This window comes from Saccopteryx leptura, chromosome 3, assembly GCF_036850995.1.
Source record: "Saccopteryx leptura isolate mSacLep1 chromosome 3, mSacLep1_pri_phased_curated, whole genome shotgun sequence".
Taxonomy (NCBI): Eukaryota; Metazoa; Chordata; class Mammalia; order Chiroptera; family Emballonuridae; genus Saccopteryx; species Saccopteryx leptura.
The window spans coordinates 153,247,649-153,264,562 of record NC_089505.1 but is presented as its reverse complement, the minus strand read 5'-3'; the positions used below and the strand labels follow the sequence as shown (position 1 = coordinate 153,264,562).

General features: G+C 35.6%; 1 protein-coding gene across 2 annotated transcripts; it reads right to left on the bottom strand.

Annotated features, from left to right (window-relative positions):
• Window positions 1–1,335: 1,335 nt before the first annotated feature.
• IFI44 (interferon induced protein 44) lies at window positions 1,336–16,726 on the bottom strand. Of its 2 annotated transcripts, none has more exons than XM_066372212.1 (9): window positions 16,642–16,726; window positions 15,733–16,199; window positions 10,353–10,389; window positions 9,420–9,615; window positions 9,090–9,236; window positions 5,778–5,949; window positions 4,604–4,704; window positions 2,460–2,634; window positions 1,336–1,593 (listed from the first exon to the last, which is right to left on the bottom strand). In XM_066372212.1, exons 2-9 carry the CDS (start codon window positions 16,187–16,189, stop codon window positions 1,559–1,561), a joined length of 1,320 nt encoding a protein of 439 aa, XP_066228309.1. In that variant the 5' UTR covers window positions 16,190–16,199; window positions 16,642–16,726; the 3' UTR covers window positions 1,336–1,558. The 2 variants fall into 2 exon arrangements, with proteins under 2 accessions (XP_066228309.1, XP_066228308.1); XM_066372211.1 differs by lacking the exon at window positions 16,642–16,726 and adding an exon at window positions 16,382–16,460.
• Between the last annotated feature and the right edge of the window lie 188 nt (window positions 16,727–16,914).

The window sequence follows — 16,914 nt, the reverse complement described above, 5'->3', positions numbered from 1 at the left end:
AACTACGTAAAATTGGACAACAAGCCCGCTGGTTGCAAAAATCTTTAGCTGATGATTCCTGGTCTTTTAATCTATTTAGCTGGTTACCTTCAGGTTTGGGCTCCTGGTTTAGGATGATTTTACAGATGGAATCTCTTATTCTGCTCCTCATTTTTTTTGTTGTTTAATAATTTTAAACTCTGTGCCTGTTGCTTATTAAATCCTTGTAGAAACAGTGCACTGAGTAAGACTGTGTTGGCCCAACACTTCGAGATGATCTCTGATACTTACAGGATATAAACTTGGAGTGGGAAATGCCTGAGAATTCCCTCTTCTGCCTTCCTTGTTACTCAAATGTAGCCTTACATGGTTTGCAATCACTGTGTACTTTTCCTGGAAAATGACAACTAGGAAAGGTCCTTCCTGGCACCAACAAACAAAACTGCTGAATACAGACCTCACTCTTGATCAGCAATGCTTTCAAAGAAGATCTTGATCAAAAACAGAGAACTGTAAAAATAAAGGAGCTGTCATTCAAAATGGATTTGGAAAACCATGAAGGGAGAGCTCTCCTGCACTTACCCTTTGTTTCGTATGTAACCAGCTCCTGAAACTTACACAATCAAGAGGAGGACAGAAGAACCTCCCTGTTTGCCTTCATAATGGCAGAAGCCCATCTCCTGTCCCCAGCAACTGCAGTCAGCCTAATGCCAGCCGGCAATAAGAAATCACCACAACCTGTCCCCAGTTTTCTCTTAAAACCTCATAGAAGTTGACCTCTTTTGTCTCCTCAGACTTGTCTATGGTTTGCCATGATTTACATATACTCAATTATTCTCAACTAAACTCAATTACTGCTTGAATAATCTTTTCTGTTTAATTTTGCGAGAGAATAGCTTTTGAATCCCTAGAGTCCACCATCTCTGAGGCTAGTTCAAATCAATCCCAGACATCTCTCTGGTTCCATCACTTCATCTAATACTATATGCCTCCTTTTTTAATTTTATATTTATGTAGTTCAGGTTGAGTTGTGTCACCTAAAACTAAAATAGTTATAATTGAAAGAGCAATCAGACTATAGTTTCTCTCAGTTTTAGTCTTAGGGAACTCATTAATATTAATAACCACATCCTAAAAAGGGGTTTGTATACTAGACAAAAAAAGAAATGTCTCTAGGTTAAAGAATAAAACATTAGTTTGGGACAAAAAGAGAAAAAAATCAAGCACTTTAGAAATTAAAGAAGTCAAAATTAAGATGGCATGGGTAAAGATCAAAAGATGTGACATCAAATTAAAATAAACTTTTTCCAAAATCACACACACACACACACACACACACACACACACAGAGCCAGGTTTTATAAGAAAAAGCTTTAATTTTTCACAAGTACAGAACATACATCCAAAAAATTATGATTGTTTATTGTAATCTTTAAATCCTGCTGTTCCAATTTATTCATAGGTATTATAATTTTTTTGTGCATCTTCATCCCAACCATAAGTAAAACACACCCTGTTTTCTCACTTCTCAATTTTTACTCTTCTCTGATGAGATAAAACTGGTTAGAATGTGAAGGGTTCACACATTCACTTTTTCTTTTGCACACTGGGTATCTGAGAAAAAAGAAACAAAATATTGTTAATGGATCATTTGAGGAAAAGCAACCAGAAGGAAGAGGAACACTGGCTTCAGCCCATCCCCCAGGTCTGAGCTGATCTTGACTTTGGGAGAGCACATGCACCATGAGGAGAGAAGAAATGGAGAAGCCAAGATGGCACAGTCAGGATGGAAAATAAGTATGAGAGTTTCCCAGTAGTTTGTTAGAGAACTAGAGGACATGATATTCTAATTTCATTCCTCACAAACTAAAATCAGGCTTGAATATAAACTGACTTCTATCTGATTTTTTATTGGAACAGTGCAGTATGTATTGTCCACAGGTTGATAACAGAGAATACACACAGTGCTCAAGTCTGAGGCATGCATATGAAAAGCACATACCTCTCCCCAGCACCGGCCACACTGCATCGAGAAGGACTCAAACAGTCGAGTCAAAAAAAAAAATGGAAGTATAAGGTCTCAAACAAGGGCCAAATAACCAAAGATCACATCTGATCAGGAACAATGCTGATCCAATCCAGTTCTAGGTCCCAAGCAAAGAAACACATTTTAAGAGATGAGGGCAGAGTTGCAGCTTGTAATGTTCAAGAAATGATAGAGGAGCATCATTTCAAAATTTTCATCTTAACCAAGACAGGTGGAAAAGAAGTAGTGCAAAACCTCTAGGTTGTACCGTGGGTGGATGCGGGGGATCAGGAAAGGTGAGAGAAAAAATCCCGCCAATGGGTTAAAAATCAGGATTATATACAGGGAAGCAACTCAGAGAAACCCAGAGAATGGCCATGAACTCAATAAATCCAAGCAGGAAGTAGCCACAATACTGATGTCTTCATGTCTCTATACCACCAAATGCATCTACCTGCTTCCTCAAGAGGCAAATCCTCTAAGAAGTCATCTGCAGCCAACAGCATCTGTCTCAGTGCAGAGAGGACAAGGACATCCTTTAAAGGGTCCAGGTCCCACTCTGAGATGTAATTACTGACCACGAAGATGTCAGAAAGAGCAACTCCAAGTTTTTTGTGGACTGCCTCTATCTGCAATACAGAAATTAAAACTCAGAATCTCAAAAGAGTAAAAAATACTGTTTAATATCAATATAAACTATAAAAGTAGTAATACAGATAGACACTAGATAATATTTTTTGTTGGAAAATGGACACAGAGCTCTAGCCCATACGTACTCATTAAAAGAACTTTACAAGTCAAGCTCTAACATCACTGCTAATTTTCATTTAGAAAAGACTCATAACAGATTCAATATGAATTAAAAATGAAGCTGAAGTATTTTTAATACCCTTACATTAAAGTCCATAATTACCCTGTTTCCTTTTAGAAGTTATTCTTAGTCAACACGTAAGTCGATTTTACTAGTTTAATGCTGATGTTTATTTTTCTTTTTTAAAGTTTATTTCTTTAATTACAATTGACAGTCAATATTATTTTATATTAGTTTCAGGTGCACAATGCTCATATTTAATTCTTGCTTAGACTGGTTTATCTGTGCAAACAGGCTGGTTGGGATCAGTATAGGGCTCTGTCACTTCTTAGCACTGTCAATAAATATTGGCAAATGCTTTACTCTGTTTGCTTTTGTGTCTATAAAATATGGTAAGGACAATACCCATCTCATAAGAGTGTTTTAAGTATTGAATAAGGAAACTTATCACAACTTGACCAGGCAGGGACACAGTAGACAGAGCCATCAACCTGGGATACTAAGGTCCCCGGTTCGAAGCCCCGAGGTCTCTGTTTTGAGTGCTGGCTTATCCAGCTTGAGCAGGGGCTCACCAGCTTGTATGCGGGGTCTCTGGCTTGAGCGTGGAATCATAGACCTGACCCCATGGTTGCTGGCTTGAGCTCAAGGTTGCTGGCTTGAGCCCAAGGACTCTGGCTTGAGCAAGGGGTCACTTACTCTGCTGTAACCCCACGGTCAAGGCATATATGAAAAAGCAATCAATGATCAACTAAGGAGACTAAGGAGCCACAACAAAGAATTAATGCTTCTTATCTCTCCCCCTTCCTGTCTGTCTGTCCCTATTTGTCCCTCTCTGTCTCTTTCTCTGTCTCTGTAACAAAAAAAAGAGAGAGAGAGAGAAAACATCATGTATTCAATGCTCAACCATTATTAGTTGTCATTATATTCTCCTAACCCCATGTTCCTTTTCACATTAATATGTTCTTCACACAGGAGCCAGATTAATTTTTGTGAAGCTGAATTTGGTCATATCACTACTCTTTCAAAAAGTTGATATGATTCTTCCATAATGCACCTGATTAAGTAAAATCACCTCATGCACGCATTACTTTCTCACTTTCTCTTTCCCTATAAATAATCAACCCTCCACTAAACTGGATAGCTCCATGCTTTCTGAAAGGCTGCTTTTTCCTATGCTGATGTATTCACTTATGCTGTGCTCATGGCCTGACTTTTTCCCTGTTTTTTTTTTTTTTTTTTTCCTCCTCACTTCTGGAAACACTCCCCTACTGTAAGAGCCATTTTCTAGAACCACCCAGTAGTAAAATCTTCCCCCATGACCTTTGCACAATATTTTCTTCCTCTAAACTTTGAAAGCATTTTATTTTTAATCATTTTATGATATGTATTATACACAATCATATTGTAATTTGTAAACTTTTTCTTATCTAATTCCCTTATCTCCTCACTTCCACCTATAAAGTTGTAAACTTTTTAGTACAGGGGAATTATTTTAATTATCTGTGTGCCCGATCAGAAGCTATCACACTGTCTCAATCTTTAAAAGTAATCAAGAAATATGTATTGAATTGAACCTAGTTAAATTAAATTGTAATAAATGGAATTATGTGTGACAATGTAAGGATAAATAAATATTTAAACCTTGGGAAATAAGTCTAAATTATTCAAGCAATTGTTTCAAAAATTCCTAGACTTTACAAATATCTATTTTTATTCTATACACAGTAATATCATGTGATTATAATGACATAGCAAGAAATGTGTTCACAAAGAATATCATTCATTACCTTGAGCTTCACAGGCATACATTTATATATGTCTATAAGATCTTCTCTCTTAATCAGATCCATGGTATCCACACAGGTGAGCAAAACCACATGTACCACACCTATGTCAAATAGATAAATATTGTTTTTATTATTATAGGCAGCATCAGTATTTTTTTCAATTAATCAGCTATCAATTATGCAATAGACTATCTATCTATGGGACCATTTTAGCAATTCGGATAGTTTCTCTACCCCCACAAAAAAAGTACTCCTGAACTATTTATTGGTACCTAAAATTTTTCTGATATAGGAAGTCCCTTTTATTGCTTTCCATGGTAAGAAATGTTTTAAATGAAACTGCTTCTCGGAAGACATAACTAAAGTTTATGCTACAATATTTCTGATTGATTTTATATCCTTTACAACAGTTGTGTTTTTATGGAGACTACAGAAAAGACAAAAGGGCTCTAATCAACAAGATGAGCAAGAAGGGGACTCAAGGAAACAGATTATGTTGAAATATTAGAAATAAACTGGTCCTATGTCACAATGTTAGCAGGCACCTTCCTGCACACTACCTTTGCAAACTTTTAAATTTCAGTGAACAAGTAAGTCTATCAATACCGGCTTCTAACTTCATCAAAGTTGTGATAACCTGGCTCTTTCCCAAACAGAATGGATAATAGGGCCAAGAAAAGCCAGTGTGGGGTACCTTAATTCTCTAATCCTGTTTGCCCTCTCCAAAGCCTTTATGTTACCTCTTTTTACCAAACATTTTACTTCCTTGCTTCTTTTTCTTACTAAAATGTTCTTTTTCTTTTTCTAATCTTTTAAGGCCCAAGATGAAGTCTAAGACTCTCAGTAAATAACTGCATGCTAATATGCAGTGAAACAACTAGTGAGGACTTTGCTAAAATCTTTATATATATTCATTTGTTTAATTCTTACACCAAATCTCTGAGGTAGGTGTCATTATTATACTAATTTTGTAGATTAAGAAATTGAGGAATATAATGTTTAAATGATTGTACAAAGACATACGGTTAATGAGTGCTTGATTTGAATAAATCACACTGATGGGCCAGGGAAGATCCAAACATGCACTTTTCTTAAGTTCTTCATCCTGTTCAAAAACCATTCTACAATGCAGTCTAATCAATTACCCTTATAAGTAAAGTAGAATGAGACTCACCACACTTTATCAACTCCCTTCGAATTCTTTTGATCTTTGCTAACATCTCATAAGAGAGGTTTTCAACAGAGTTGACATCAAACACAAATGTCACACAATGGATTCTGTTCCTCAGCAATGGGAAGTCAATATAGTTACCATGACCTTGTGTGATTGGTTTCATGAAATTAAACTGTAAGGTAAACATGAACATATTAATTCAACAAATATCTATAAGCACATACTATCTATCAGGCACTGTGCAGGTGAATAAAACAGTGAACACCAACAAGTCTCTACTATTATAAGGCTAACAATCTGGGGGAGAAGACAGTAATTATGCAAGTAGTCATTAGTCCTTCAACATAGGAAAAGTTTCTGTAAAGAAGAGACATGCAATATGGAGCTAAAAATATAGGTGAGTTAATCTGAATAATGAAATAAGAATACGTGAGAAAGTGTTCTAAACAGAAGAAGCAATGTGATGTGGGCAATGATGGAGGTGAAAGCATTCAGAAAGAAGTCTGCTGTCATCACGCAGAATGCAAAGGTAGAAGTGGTGCAAAATGCCATGCATTTATTCTTCAATTAACAAACTCTCTACTGGGAATCTGTTACATCAATAACATATAGCATTCTGTCACTTCTCTTAAAAAGAAAAAACCACAAATCTATAAGTATTTTCTAATATATTAAAAAAGAAAAATAAATCTTAAATTTTTATATGGTTACTTATTAAAGAAAGAGAGGAGAAATGTATTTGAAGAGGCAGATAAAAAGATAGATTCTTTGAACAGAAATTATTTTGTAGATTTGACTTTAGAACCATATAAATTATAATCATAAATATAAAAATTAAATTGAAAAATTAATCTTTAAATTGAATTAAACAAGTGAAGTTTTGTATCCAACTGGTATCATATCTACACAAACAGAAACTATTTCTGATTGACTTTAAAACACAGTAATTTGTATACTTCTACTGCATAATATGTCTTAAGTACCATATAAAAATTATGCTAAATTTTTAAATTGCTTCCAATTTTTATTGTGTTTATTTCTATTCTACTAATATTAAATATAACTATGATTAGGTTGTTTATAGTAGTGTTAAATATTTTATTCTGAGATTACAGTAAATATTATGTGAAATAAAGCTAATGAGTTGTGATATATTTTGTCATCTCTGGTGTTCTTGAGACTAGAGATTCTCTGTTTGGATGAGGCAGATATAAATACAGATAGAAGAGATTAAATAAAAACTATTTATTCCTGCATTTTGCCTGACCAGGTAGTGTCGCAGTGGGTAGAGCATCAAACTGGGACGCAGAGGACCCAGGTTCAAAATCCCGGGGTCGCCAGCTTGAGCACAGGCTCATCTAGTTTGAGCACAGCTCACCAGCTTGAGCCCAAGGTCACTGGCTTGAGCAAGGGCTCACTCTGTCTGCTCTAGCCCCCAGGTGAAGATACATATGAGAAAGCAATCAATGAACAACTAAGGTGCCACAGTGAGGAACTGATGCTTCTCATCTCTCTCCTTTCCTGTCTGTCTATCCCTATCTGTCCTTTTCTCTGACTCTCTCTGTCTCTGTCAAAATAAAAGAAGAAGAAGAAAGAAAGAAACAATTAAGGGATAATCCAGATATGTTAAGTGTTTCATGTTATGTTTAATAAAAAATATGCATGTTCCTACATATATAAATATATATTTATTTATGGATGAAATGTTATAATTTTTTAAACTTACTTCCAAATAATACAAGAGAGGAGAAAGTGGGTAGACATGATGAAAAGAGATTTGCTATGAGTCAGGTATTGTTGAAGCTGTGTAAATGGGAATTCAATAAATTATTCTGTCTACTTTAAAAAGAGTTTAAAATTCTCCATAATAAGGATTTTTGTTTAAAAAAAGAATTTTTAAAAATAAGCTTAACTACTTCTTTACAATAGCTTTACACTAAAAAATAAAAGAAACTCATATGAATATAAAAGTAAAACACACTATATTTCTAGATAGGAACACTGGATATGTAAGATGAAAAAAAAAAGCACCTTTCAATATTAAATTTTAATGGAATTCTAATCAAAGGACAGACAAATGAAACACAAACACAATCATATCAGATAAAAACACATTCACTTGGAAAAGTATATGTGTGAAAATGGTCAAGAAAAACAAATGTAAGAAATAAATATTGAGTATTTATCCAGTGAGTTGTCAATATATAATTGATTACTGTGGTAACTAAAACAATTAAATAATATAATAATGACTATAATAAAAATATTTTAAATATATCAATAAAACAAACTAGAGAATACAAAAACCAATCTTTATATTTGGTAGGAAAAAGATACAAAAGATGTTCAATGAAAGATATTGGCACAATTGACTAATCACTTGGAACTAAGTAAATTAATGAATAATCAAGATCTAAATATTTACCATAAGGTTTAGAAAGTTTAAAAAAAAAACCAGTCAGACTGCTCTTCTCTTTAATCTCCCCTTTCTTCTTGCCTGGAACACTAACAGTGGTCAGCATGAACATCTTGAGAGGAGAGGATGTCTTAGTCAGCTTAAGGCTGCTCTAACAAATACAATATTGCATGGCTTAAACAACAAACACTTATTTTTTTTTTATAGCTCTGGAGGTTAAGAAGTTCAAGATCAAGGTGCTGACTAGATTTGGTATCTAGTGAGAATCTCCTTTCTAGTTTTAGACAGGCACCTTTTTGTTGCGGCCTCATGTGACTGAGAGATAGATCATCTCTCTCATCTCTCTTCTTAAAAGGGCACTAATTCCATTTATGAGGGCTTCATCCTTTTAACTTAATCACCTCCCAAAGGCCCCATCTCCTAATACATTGTGGACTAGGGTTTCAAAATATGAATTTTGGAAGGACACAAACATTTGGTGCATAACACCCCATGCTAAGGATCTTAGAATAGAAAGACAGAAGGATCTTTGAAATTGATAACCTCAAAGAGCTGACAAACTGGCCCAAAGCTGACAACCTCCAGGCTTCCCATTACCTAAGAAAAATTACCTATGTAAGTTGATGTGTTCTATTTCTGTTTCACATAGCCAAAAACAATAGAATGTGTAACAACATTCAGAGTTCTTATGACAGCTATGACAAAAGAGACCTTTAGTTGTTTTAATTAATTCTTTGTACAGTAAAATATCAAAAAGAAACAAAGGATCTTGAACAAGTATAGTTTAAGAAAATAAATGCTGAAGCACTAAACTAGAATCTTATGTTCTCAATAATGGGCAAAAATAAATATTTTAAATATCAATTATAATTCCTCAATAATTAGCCAAATTTTACCTGGTATCTGTCGGAAATGTGACCTTTCAAGATGTAGAGTAGATCCTCCATGCACAGCCCTCCTTCCTCACTCAGCCCCATTGAGTCACACAGAATAAACGGCAAGGGGTTACCATCCTTTCCATCTTTGATGGAATATGTCCTATACTGCAGAGGGAAAAAAGGAAACGTTAAGAATTCATTTTTTAAATATATAAATATATTTGGTATAAATATACATACATAAACTGAGATGAAGTGTACATGTAATGAAGTTGATCAGAAAAAAATAACTTTTCAAGTCTAACTTGAACAAAGAAACAAAGGCTGAGTAACCTACAATAGACTCACCTGCTTAGACATCCCAGTTCTGCTAGAGCCCACCACGGCCTGGTGGGTTACATGGCCATGAAAGGCAGACTTCACTGAGTTGAAAAAACTAGACTTCCCAGCTCCAATTGGACCCAGTAGCAGAATTTGTACTTGGCGAACCAGGTCTCTATATGGTTTATAAGTTCTAATGGCAGACAATAAGCTCTCCCTGAGCCTGTTTAGACAAGACAATTTTAATAGTTGACTGAAATTAGATCACATGACATTATTATAAATTTTCCTTGAATTCATTTTCTTCTCTTATAGTTTCTAATTTAGTTTTGATTATCAACTTGTCTTCTCATATAAGAAGGCATGAAACGATTCTATCTCAAATTTTACTGTAAAAGAAGGAAAGGCAAAAAAATTACTTTTAAATAAGGCCAATCAGACATAAAAATCTTTCAGATTTAAGCAACCAGACCATAGACACCTAAAAATAAATATAAGTTATGTTAAACATGAAGATAAATTATCAATAATGAAAATCAAAAACCACAAAATAATATGTGACTTTCAAAGTTTATGGAAGGAGATCATTCTTAACATGTTTTTGAAGTTCATAGTAAGTATTTCCTACCTGCCAACCACTTCTTCCAAAGCAAATACCTAAAGAAGCTGACATTATAACTGCAAGAATTCTTAGCAAAAATGTAGACATACAGGCAAATAACTATTTTCCTTCAAGCATATAAAAACATTAAAATTTTCTTTATTCTAATCAGTGTTCTTTTTATTTTACCATTACTATTGCCAAATGCTTTCATGAGTATAGATATAGTTATAGTTTGTTCTTGATGCTCCATAAGTTATCTGTCATAATTTGTGCTACCAATTTTATTAAAAGAACCTATAATAAAATAAGTTTAAGATAATAACCAGAATAATAGAACATTTAAAACACTGACTTACTCATTGACTCCTGTCATCTTCCTTGTGTCCAACAAATCTAAGGAAAAATCAAAGGGTAATAAAGATTACAAGTTGACGAATGATTGACTGACTGAATGAATGTCAGTGAATTCACAAGGAGAAAATACCAAAATAGCAATATAGTGAAAAATGTATGGAGAAAAAATACGGCAGATATCCTTAACGTCACCTCATTTAAAGAGGCTAGAAACAAGGTGAGAACTGCAAGACAGTGGTGTCAGCCGATCTTTTCTCGTCCCGTTACTCAACAGTCATGTGTGGCTCATTCCAAAGTGGAAAATGATGGCTGGGGTCCTTTCTGAATCAGAGAAGCAAGACCTAGAGGCATGGACAGGCAAGGAATGACTGGGAGTGCTCTTTCCTCCTGTCCATAGGCAAACAGGTCTGAAAGGTATAATAGTGCAGAGACACAGAATGAAAAAGACCATAGGCACCAGACTTTTTTCGCAAAAATTATTGTCAATAATTGGGGCTTCTGTATTTTATAGTCCAATTGTTTTTATTCCTGGCTTCAGAAGTGTATGTAGGCCCTGACTGGTTGGCTCAGTGGTTGGCTGGCTTGTGGATATCCTGTGTTTGATTCCTGGTCATGGCACACAGGAGAGGCTACCATCTGCTTCTCCACTCTTCCCCCTCCCCTCTCTTTCTCTCTCTCTCTCTTTTTCTCTCCCTCAGCCATGTCTCAATTAGTTCAAGCCAGTTGGCCATAGGTGCTGAGAATGGCTACATGGCCCCTGCCTCAGGCATTAAAAAATGGCTAGGCTGCTGAGCAATGGACCAGCGGTCCTAGAAGTTTAGAGCACTACCCCTTAGTGGGTTTGCCAGGTGGATCCCCGTCAGGGCACATGTAGGAGTTTGTCTCTCTGCCTGCCCTCGTCTCACTAAAATAAATTCTATAAAAAAATTTTTTTTAAAAAGAAGTGTATGTAGGACTTGTGCTTTTCCAGTAAGAGCAAAATGAGTGGTTCAGAGGTAGGTTGAGGACTCATTTAGACCAGTAAGACTCAGACCTAGAATTATTTTGTTGCTTAAGAAAGGATATCTTTTATAGTGGATTTAAAATAGAAAGAATTAGGTGTAATTGTGCTGGCAATTCTCTTTAAGAAGAAAAAGGCATACTGTGAGGAACATAATTTATAAGTATTGCTAGCTATATGTATGGTTATAAAGAAAGCCTCTTTAAATTACCCAAAATAGAAGTAGTAAAGACTGCATTCAATGACTACAGTATAATAAAACTAGAAAAGAATGGGTGTAAACAAACAAAAATCAAGATCTTGGAAATTTAAAAAGCATTCTGTTAAATAACTTTAACATGCAAAGGAAACAAAATACCATAATAGCAGTTATATGTAAAAAATAATAATATAACACTTATATCAACCATATGATAAAAGTACATTTCATTAATAATAAGAAAGAAGAAAAGTCTTGAAAATAGAAAGAAAAAAGAAACAAATTTAAAAATGTAAGAAGAATCAATACAAAAAAGAACAAAGACCAATTTTAGAAATCAAAAAAGAATATATTAATATAGAAATTGATTATTTTAAACATAAAAAGGCCCTTGCCAGAGGCTCAATGGATAGAGCTTAGGCCTGGCATATGAACATCCCGGATTTGATTCCCAGTCAGGGCACACAAGAAAAACAATCATCTGCTTCTCCTCCCTCCCTTTCCCCTTTCCCCTCTGGTAGCCAGTGTCACAATTGGTTTGAGCCTAGCCCCAGGTACTGAGAAGAGCTCCATTAGGGTACATCGGCCCCAGGCACTAAAAATAGCTAAGTACTGGAGCATCGGTTCCAGATGGGATTGCTAGGGGGATCCTTGTCAGGGTGCATGTAAGAGTCTGTTTCATGGCCCTGGCCGGTTGGCTCAGTGGTAGAGCATCGGCCTGGCATGCAGGAGTCCCCGGTTTGATTCCCGGCCAGGGCACACAGGAGAAGTGCCCATCTGCTTCTCCACCCCTCCCCCTCTCCTTCCTCGCTGTCTCTCTCTTCCCTTTCAGCAACCGAGGCTCCATTGGAGCAAAGATGGACAGAGCGCTGAGCTCTGTGGCCTCTGCCTCAGGTGCTAGAATGGCTCTGAATGCAACAGAGTGACGCCCCAGATGGGCAGAGCATCACCCCCTGGTGGGCATGCTGGGTGGATCCCGGTTGGGCGCATGTGGGAGTCTGTCTGTCTCCCCGTTTCCAGCTTCGGAAAAATGCAAAAAAGAAAAAAAAAGAGTCTGCCTCACTATCTTCCTCTTACCTTAAAAAATAAAATAAGATAAAACACATAAAATGCTAACTAGTTTAATCAAAAAAAATTCACAAAAATTCAGATTGGTTACTTATTATAAAACCAATAATACATAGAACTGGAGAAGATTGAAAGTTATAGAAACTCTCATGCACTGCTTGTGGCAGTGGAAATTGGTATGACTATGTTGGAAAACCTTGTCACTGTCTTCTGAAGCTGAACATTCACATACCCTTTGATCCAGCAATTTCATGCTTATATTCTTTAAAAACTATGTATATATGTAAACTGAAGGACATGTTAAAGAGTATTTATAGCAGTATTATTTATAACAGTCTTAACTAAAAATCCAAATGTCCACCAACAGTGATTTGATTTTTTTTGAAGTGTCATAGAATCATTACAATAGAATACTATATGAAAATGAAAAAGAACAAATTACTGCTACATACAATAATATGGATGAATCACTAGGGAGATAAAAGTGAATACTGTGATACATTGACTCATTTCACCAAGTAACACTATCAAGGAATGAAAGAAAAGTGAAACAGTCTATTGAATAATTTCCTTACAAATATACTAATAATCTTATCTCCTGGTAAATAGACAAATGATATTTGCTGCAGGACAGTATTTATCTCTTGAAGTCTTTAACAGGTTGCCCCTGTTTAAGAATTACTTACAGCCTGACCAGGTGGTGGCGCCATAGATAGAGCGTCGTACTGGGATGCCGGGGAACCAGATTCGAGACCCTGAGGTCGCCAGCTTGAGTGCGGGCTCATCTGGCTTGAGGGGAAAAAAAAAAGCTCACCAGCTTGGACCCAAGGTCGCTGGCTCGAGCAAGGGGTCACTCGGTCTGCTGAAGGCCCGTGGTCAAGGCACATATGAGAAAGCAATCAACTAATGAACAACTAAGGTGTCACAACAAAAAACTGATGATTGGTGCTTCTCATCTCTCTCTGTTCCTGTCTGTCTATCCCTCCCTCTGACTCTCTCTGTCCCTGAAAAAAAAAAAAAATTACTTACAGTAAGTACATTTAGATTCTATGGTTCTGAAGCATGTATTCCTGGAAAATCTCATGTAAACTGGTTGTCTTAGTCTGCTCAGGCTGCTCTACAAAATACAACAGACTGACTGGCTGAACCAACAAATTCATTTCTTATAGCTCTAGAAGCTGACTAGTCCAAGATGGAAGTATAACAATGTAACTTTCATTCTGAGATCTCTTCTCTTGGCCTGCAGGTGGCTGCCATTTCACTGTCTGCTCACATGACCTATTCTTGAATGAGCTAAGCTAGAGAGAAAGCCAATGGTGTCTTTTCTTATATGGGCGCTTATGTTATCAAATTAAGACCCCACTCCTACGACCGCATTTAATCTTAATTACTTTCTTAGAGGCATCGTCTCCAAGTATATTCATATTGGGGATTGGAGTTTCAACATGTGAGTTTTAGGAGGACACAATAGTATTGATATATCAATGTTCCATAACCTAACTACTCTCTAATATGTAAATGAGCCCAGAAATTTTAGTTAAAAACCCTGCCTGTTGTTCTTAACCAGAAATCATATGTCTAACATTGGAAAGAAGGAGTTGGGAGCCACACATAATATCCTGGTGCTCTTTCTGCCTCTTCTAAGATTTTTGATTACCTTTTATTCCTGAAATTAGTGAAACTTGATATTGGTAAGATGTCTGATTTTTAAGGGGTATAATTTTATAATTCAATCCCTATATTTACTCAATCTTTCAAAAAATATTGAATGGAAAAGGATAAACACAAAAGAGCACAGTCAGTAGTATGATTCCATTTATATAAAATTCAAAAACAGGAAGTATTAATTAATGCTGATATGAGACAGAATGTAGTAACCTTTCTTTGGTTACTGGGAAAAGTTTCAAAGGAGTCTTCTGAAGTGATGATGATAATTTAGCTCTTTATCCAAGTTGTGATTACACGAGCGTGCTCAATTTGAAGAAGCCTATCCATTGGTACACTTATCAAATGTGCATTTCCCTGTCTATTTGTTATACTTCAATTAAAAATTTACTTACATGACATGAGAAGGTCAACATCATGATATATCCAAATAAATTCATCAGACTTCAATAAAAAAAACAAACTTTTTTTTAATGTTTGGGCAGCCAAAAAGAAAGATTAAATCACTCAAAGGGAAACAATAAAAAAAATAAATAAATCTGGTCTTTGGTTTGCACATCAGTGTTATGGAAGCATTATAGTATCCTTGAAATCAAATGTGCCCAAAGAATGGTGTCATCTGATAGATATTCAAGTATCAAGACGACAGATATTTACTTTGGAACATGCAAATACTTAGTGAATAATATTCCTAGGAACACTTTTTTTTAAATGAATAAGTATAAACAAGTATTTTCTAGAAAAAAATGCAAATGTTCAATATATATAGAGTCATTAGTGATCAGCGTAAACAAAAAGAGATAGAAACACCATCTTTTGACCATCAAATTGGTAAGTTTTCTAAAATTTGATAGTATCAAAGATCATTTCTATACGACTCTTGAGAATAGAGTATACATCTGAAGCTTCTGAGAAGTGTCTATCAAAATGTAAGTGTATATAACTCTTAAACAGAAATTTCAGTTCCAGGAAGTGACTCAAAAGAAGTATTTTTGTTCATAGTTATATGCATAAAGATATTGTAGGAGCATTGTTTACAACAACAAATAGTGGAAACAATTGAAATGTTCTTAAGTAGAAAAACAAATGAGCGAATTTCAGTCGTTTGATCTAATGAGAACTGCATCCATAAGGATCCAGTACCAACCAAGAGAAATTCAGGCTCTGGTATCTTTCCAAGAGAACCTCACAATCTTTAATGTTTGTTTTTCTCTCTCTCCTTCCTTCCCTTTTCCTCCTCCCCCCAACCACTTTATCTACACAAACACACTCCAAAAATCTTTATATATGCTACTTTTGACCATGATTGTGTCTCAGCCAACAATTTGTGGCCCTATTTCAGTCTGAGTCACCTGAAAGTATGGACAAGTGAAAAGACTACTTTTCCTTAAAGAGATGGGTCAGCTCAAATCCTCCAACAATGCAGAAGAGATTATCTAGTTAAACTTACCTTCACATCGAAAAACTTGACATTCTTGAAAGGAAATGTCCGTATCTGGAGGCAGATCTAATTTTTCTACTACATTTAAGCTTATAACCACCTTTTTTTTTTCTAGAAATATCTGGAAATTTGAACTTTTGTCATACACAAATTCTCCATGATGTCTCCTGACCAATGGAAAACATGGTCTTATTTTACATCCTAAAATATTACTCTCTTTCAAGGTAAGAAGGATGACGGGAACTTTCTTTTTATCCTGGTAATTATCTAATATATATGCCCCAATAATACAATCAGAAGTATAAATCATTGTTATAGTAGGTCCTTGATCACAGCATCTTTGAAGCAAATCTTTAGAACAGAAATTATGGACACTAGCCATATAAAGAAGTTTTAACTGCTTTCCTTTCAAAAAGTTTTGCAGTCTTTTCTCTTGCATCCACGTCAAACAAGTTGTCAGTGTCATATTTCTCAACCTGGTGGAAAATCAAACATATTTTACATGAATATGGAAAATCAGATAATATGTACTGTAACAAAGCTTGCATTTATGCCCTTATTTATATTCCACAGAAAATGTGTAAACAGAAGATGGACAGAAAGCAAAAAATACCCCAACATTATAAATTATTATTTTTAAAAAGATTTTTAGCCTGACCTGTGGTGGCACAGTGGATAAAGCATTGACCTGGAATGCTGAGGTCACCGGTTAAAAACCCTGGGCTTGCCTGGTCAAGGCACATATGGGAGTTGATGCTTCCTGCTCCTCCCTCCCCCTTCTCTCTCTCTCTCTCTCTCTCTCTCTCTCTCTCTCTCACTCTCTCTCCTCTCTAAAAAAAATTAATAAAAAAAAAAGATTTTTAAAAGGACGATTGTTTACAAGTGGCTAGGAAAAGTGGAAAGCAGCAGGTCTCTTACCTGTATTTAGAATGTGTACAAGGGCTGAAGCTGAGAGCTGCTGCTCTGACTGGACAGCAAGGCAGGTATGTAATGATAGCAGAGGCTTCAGAAACTTGGAGAAATGGAAACTGAAAGTCAAGGTGGCCCAACCCTTTGATACTGCACCAACTTCCCTCTGTGAGCCAGCATAAACTAATCCAGTTCATTTTAGATAGTAAATTCATATAAAGTTAATACTTAAAGATGCAAAGTCAAATGGAAAAAAAATAACTAAATTCTCACTACATTTGT

What these genes read in the sequence shown, in the direction of transcription:
- IFI44 (XM_066372211.1), bottom strand. Translation starts at nt 16,407, where the DNA reads ATGCTTTATCCACTGTGCCACCACAG. An exon ending in TCAAGTTTTTCGATGTGAAG is followed by an intron (nt 10,390 to 15,732) that starts GTAAGTTTAACT and finishes ATTTTTCCTTAG; the next exon opens with ATTTGTTGGACACAAGGAAG. An exon ending in GAACTGGGATGTCTAAGCAG is followed by an intron (nt 9,237 to 9,419) that starts GTGAGTCTATTG and finishes TTCCCTCTGCAG; the next exon opens with TATAGGACATATTCCATCAA.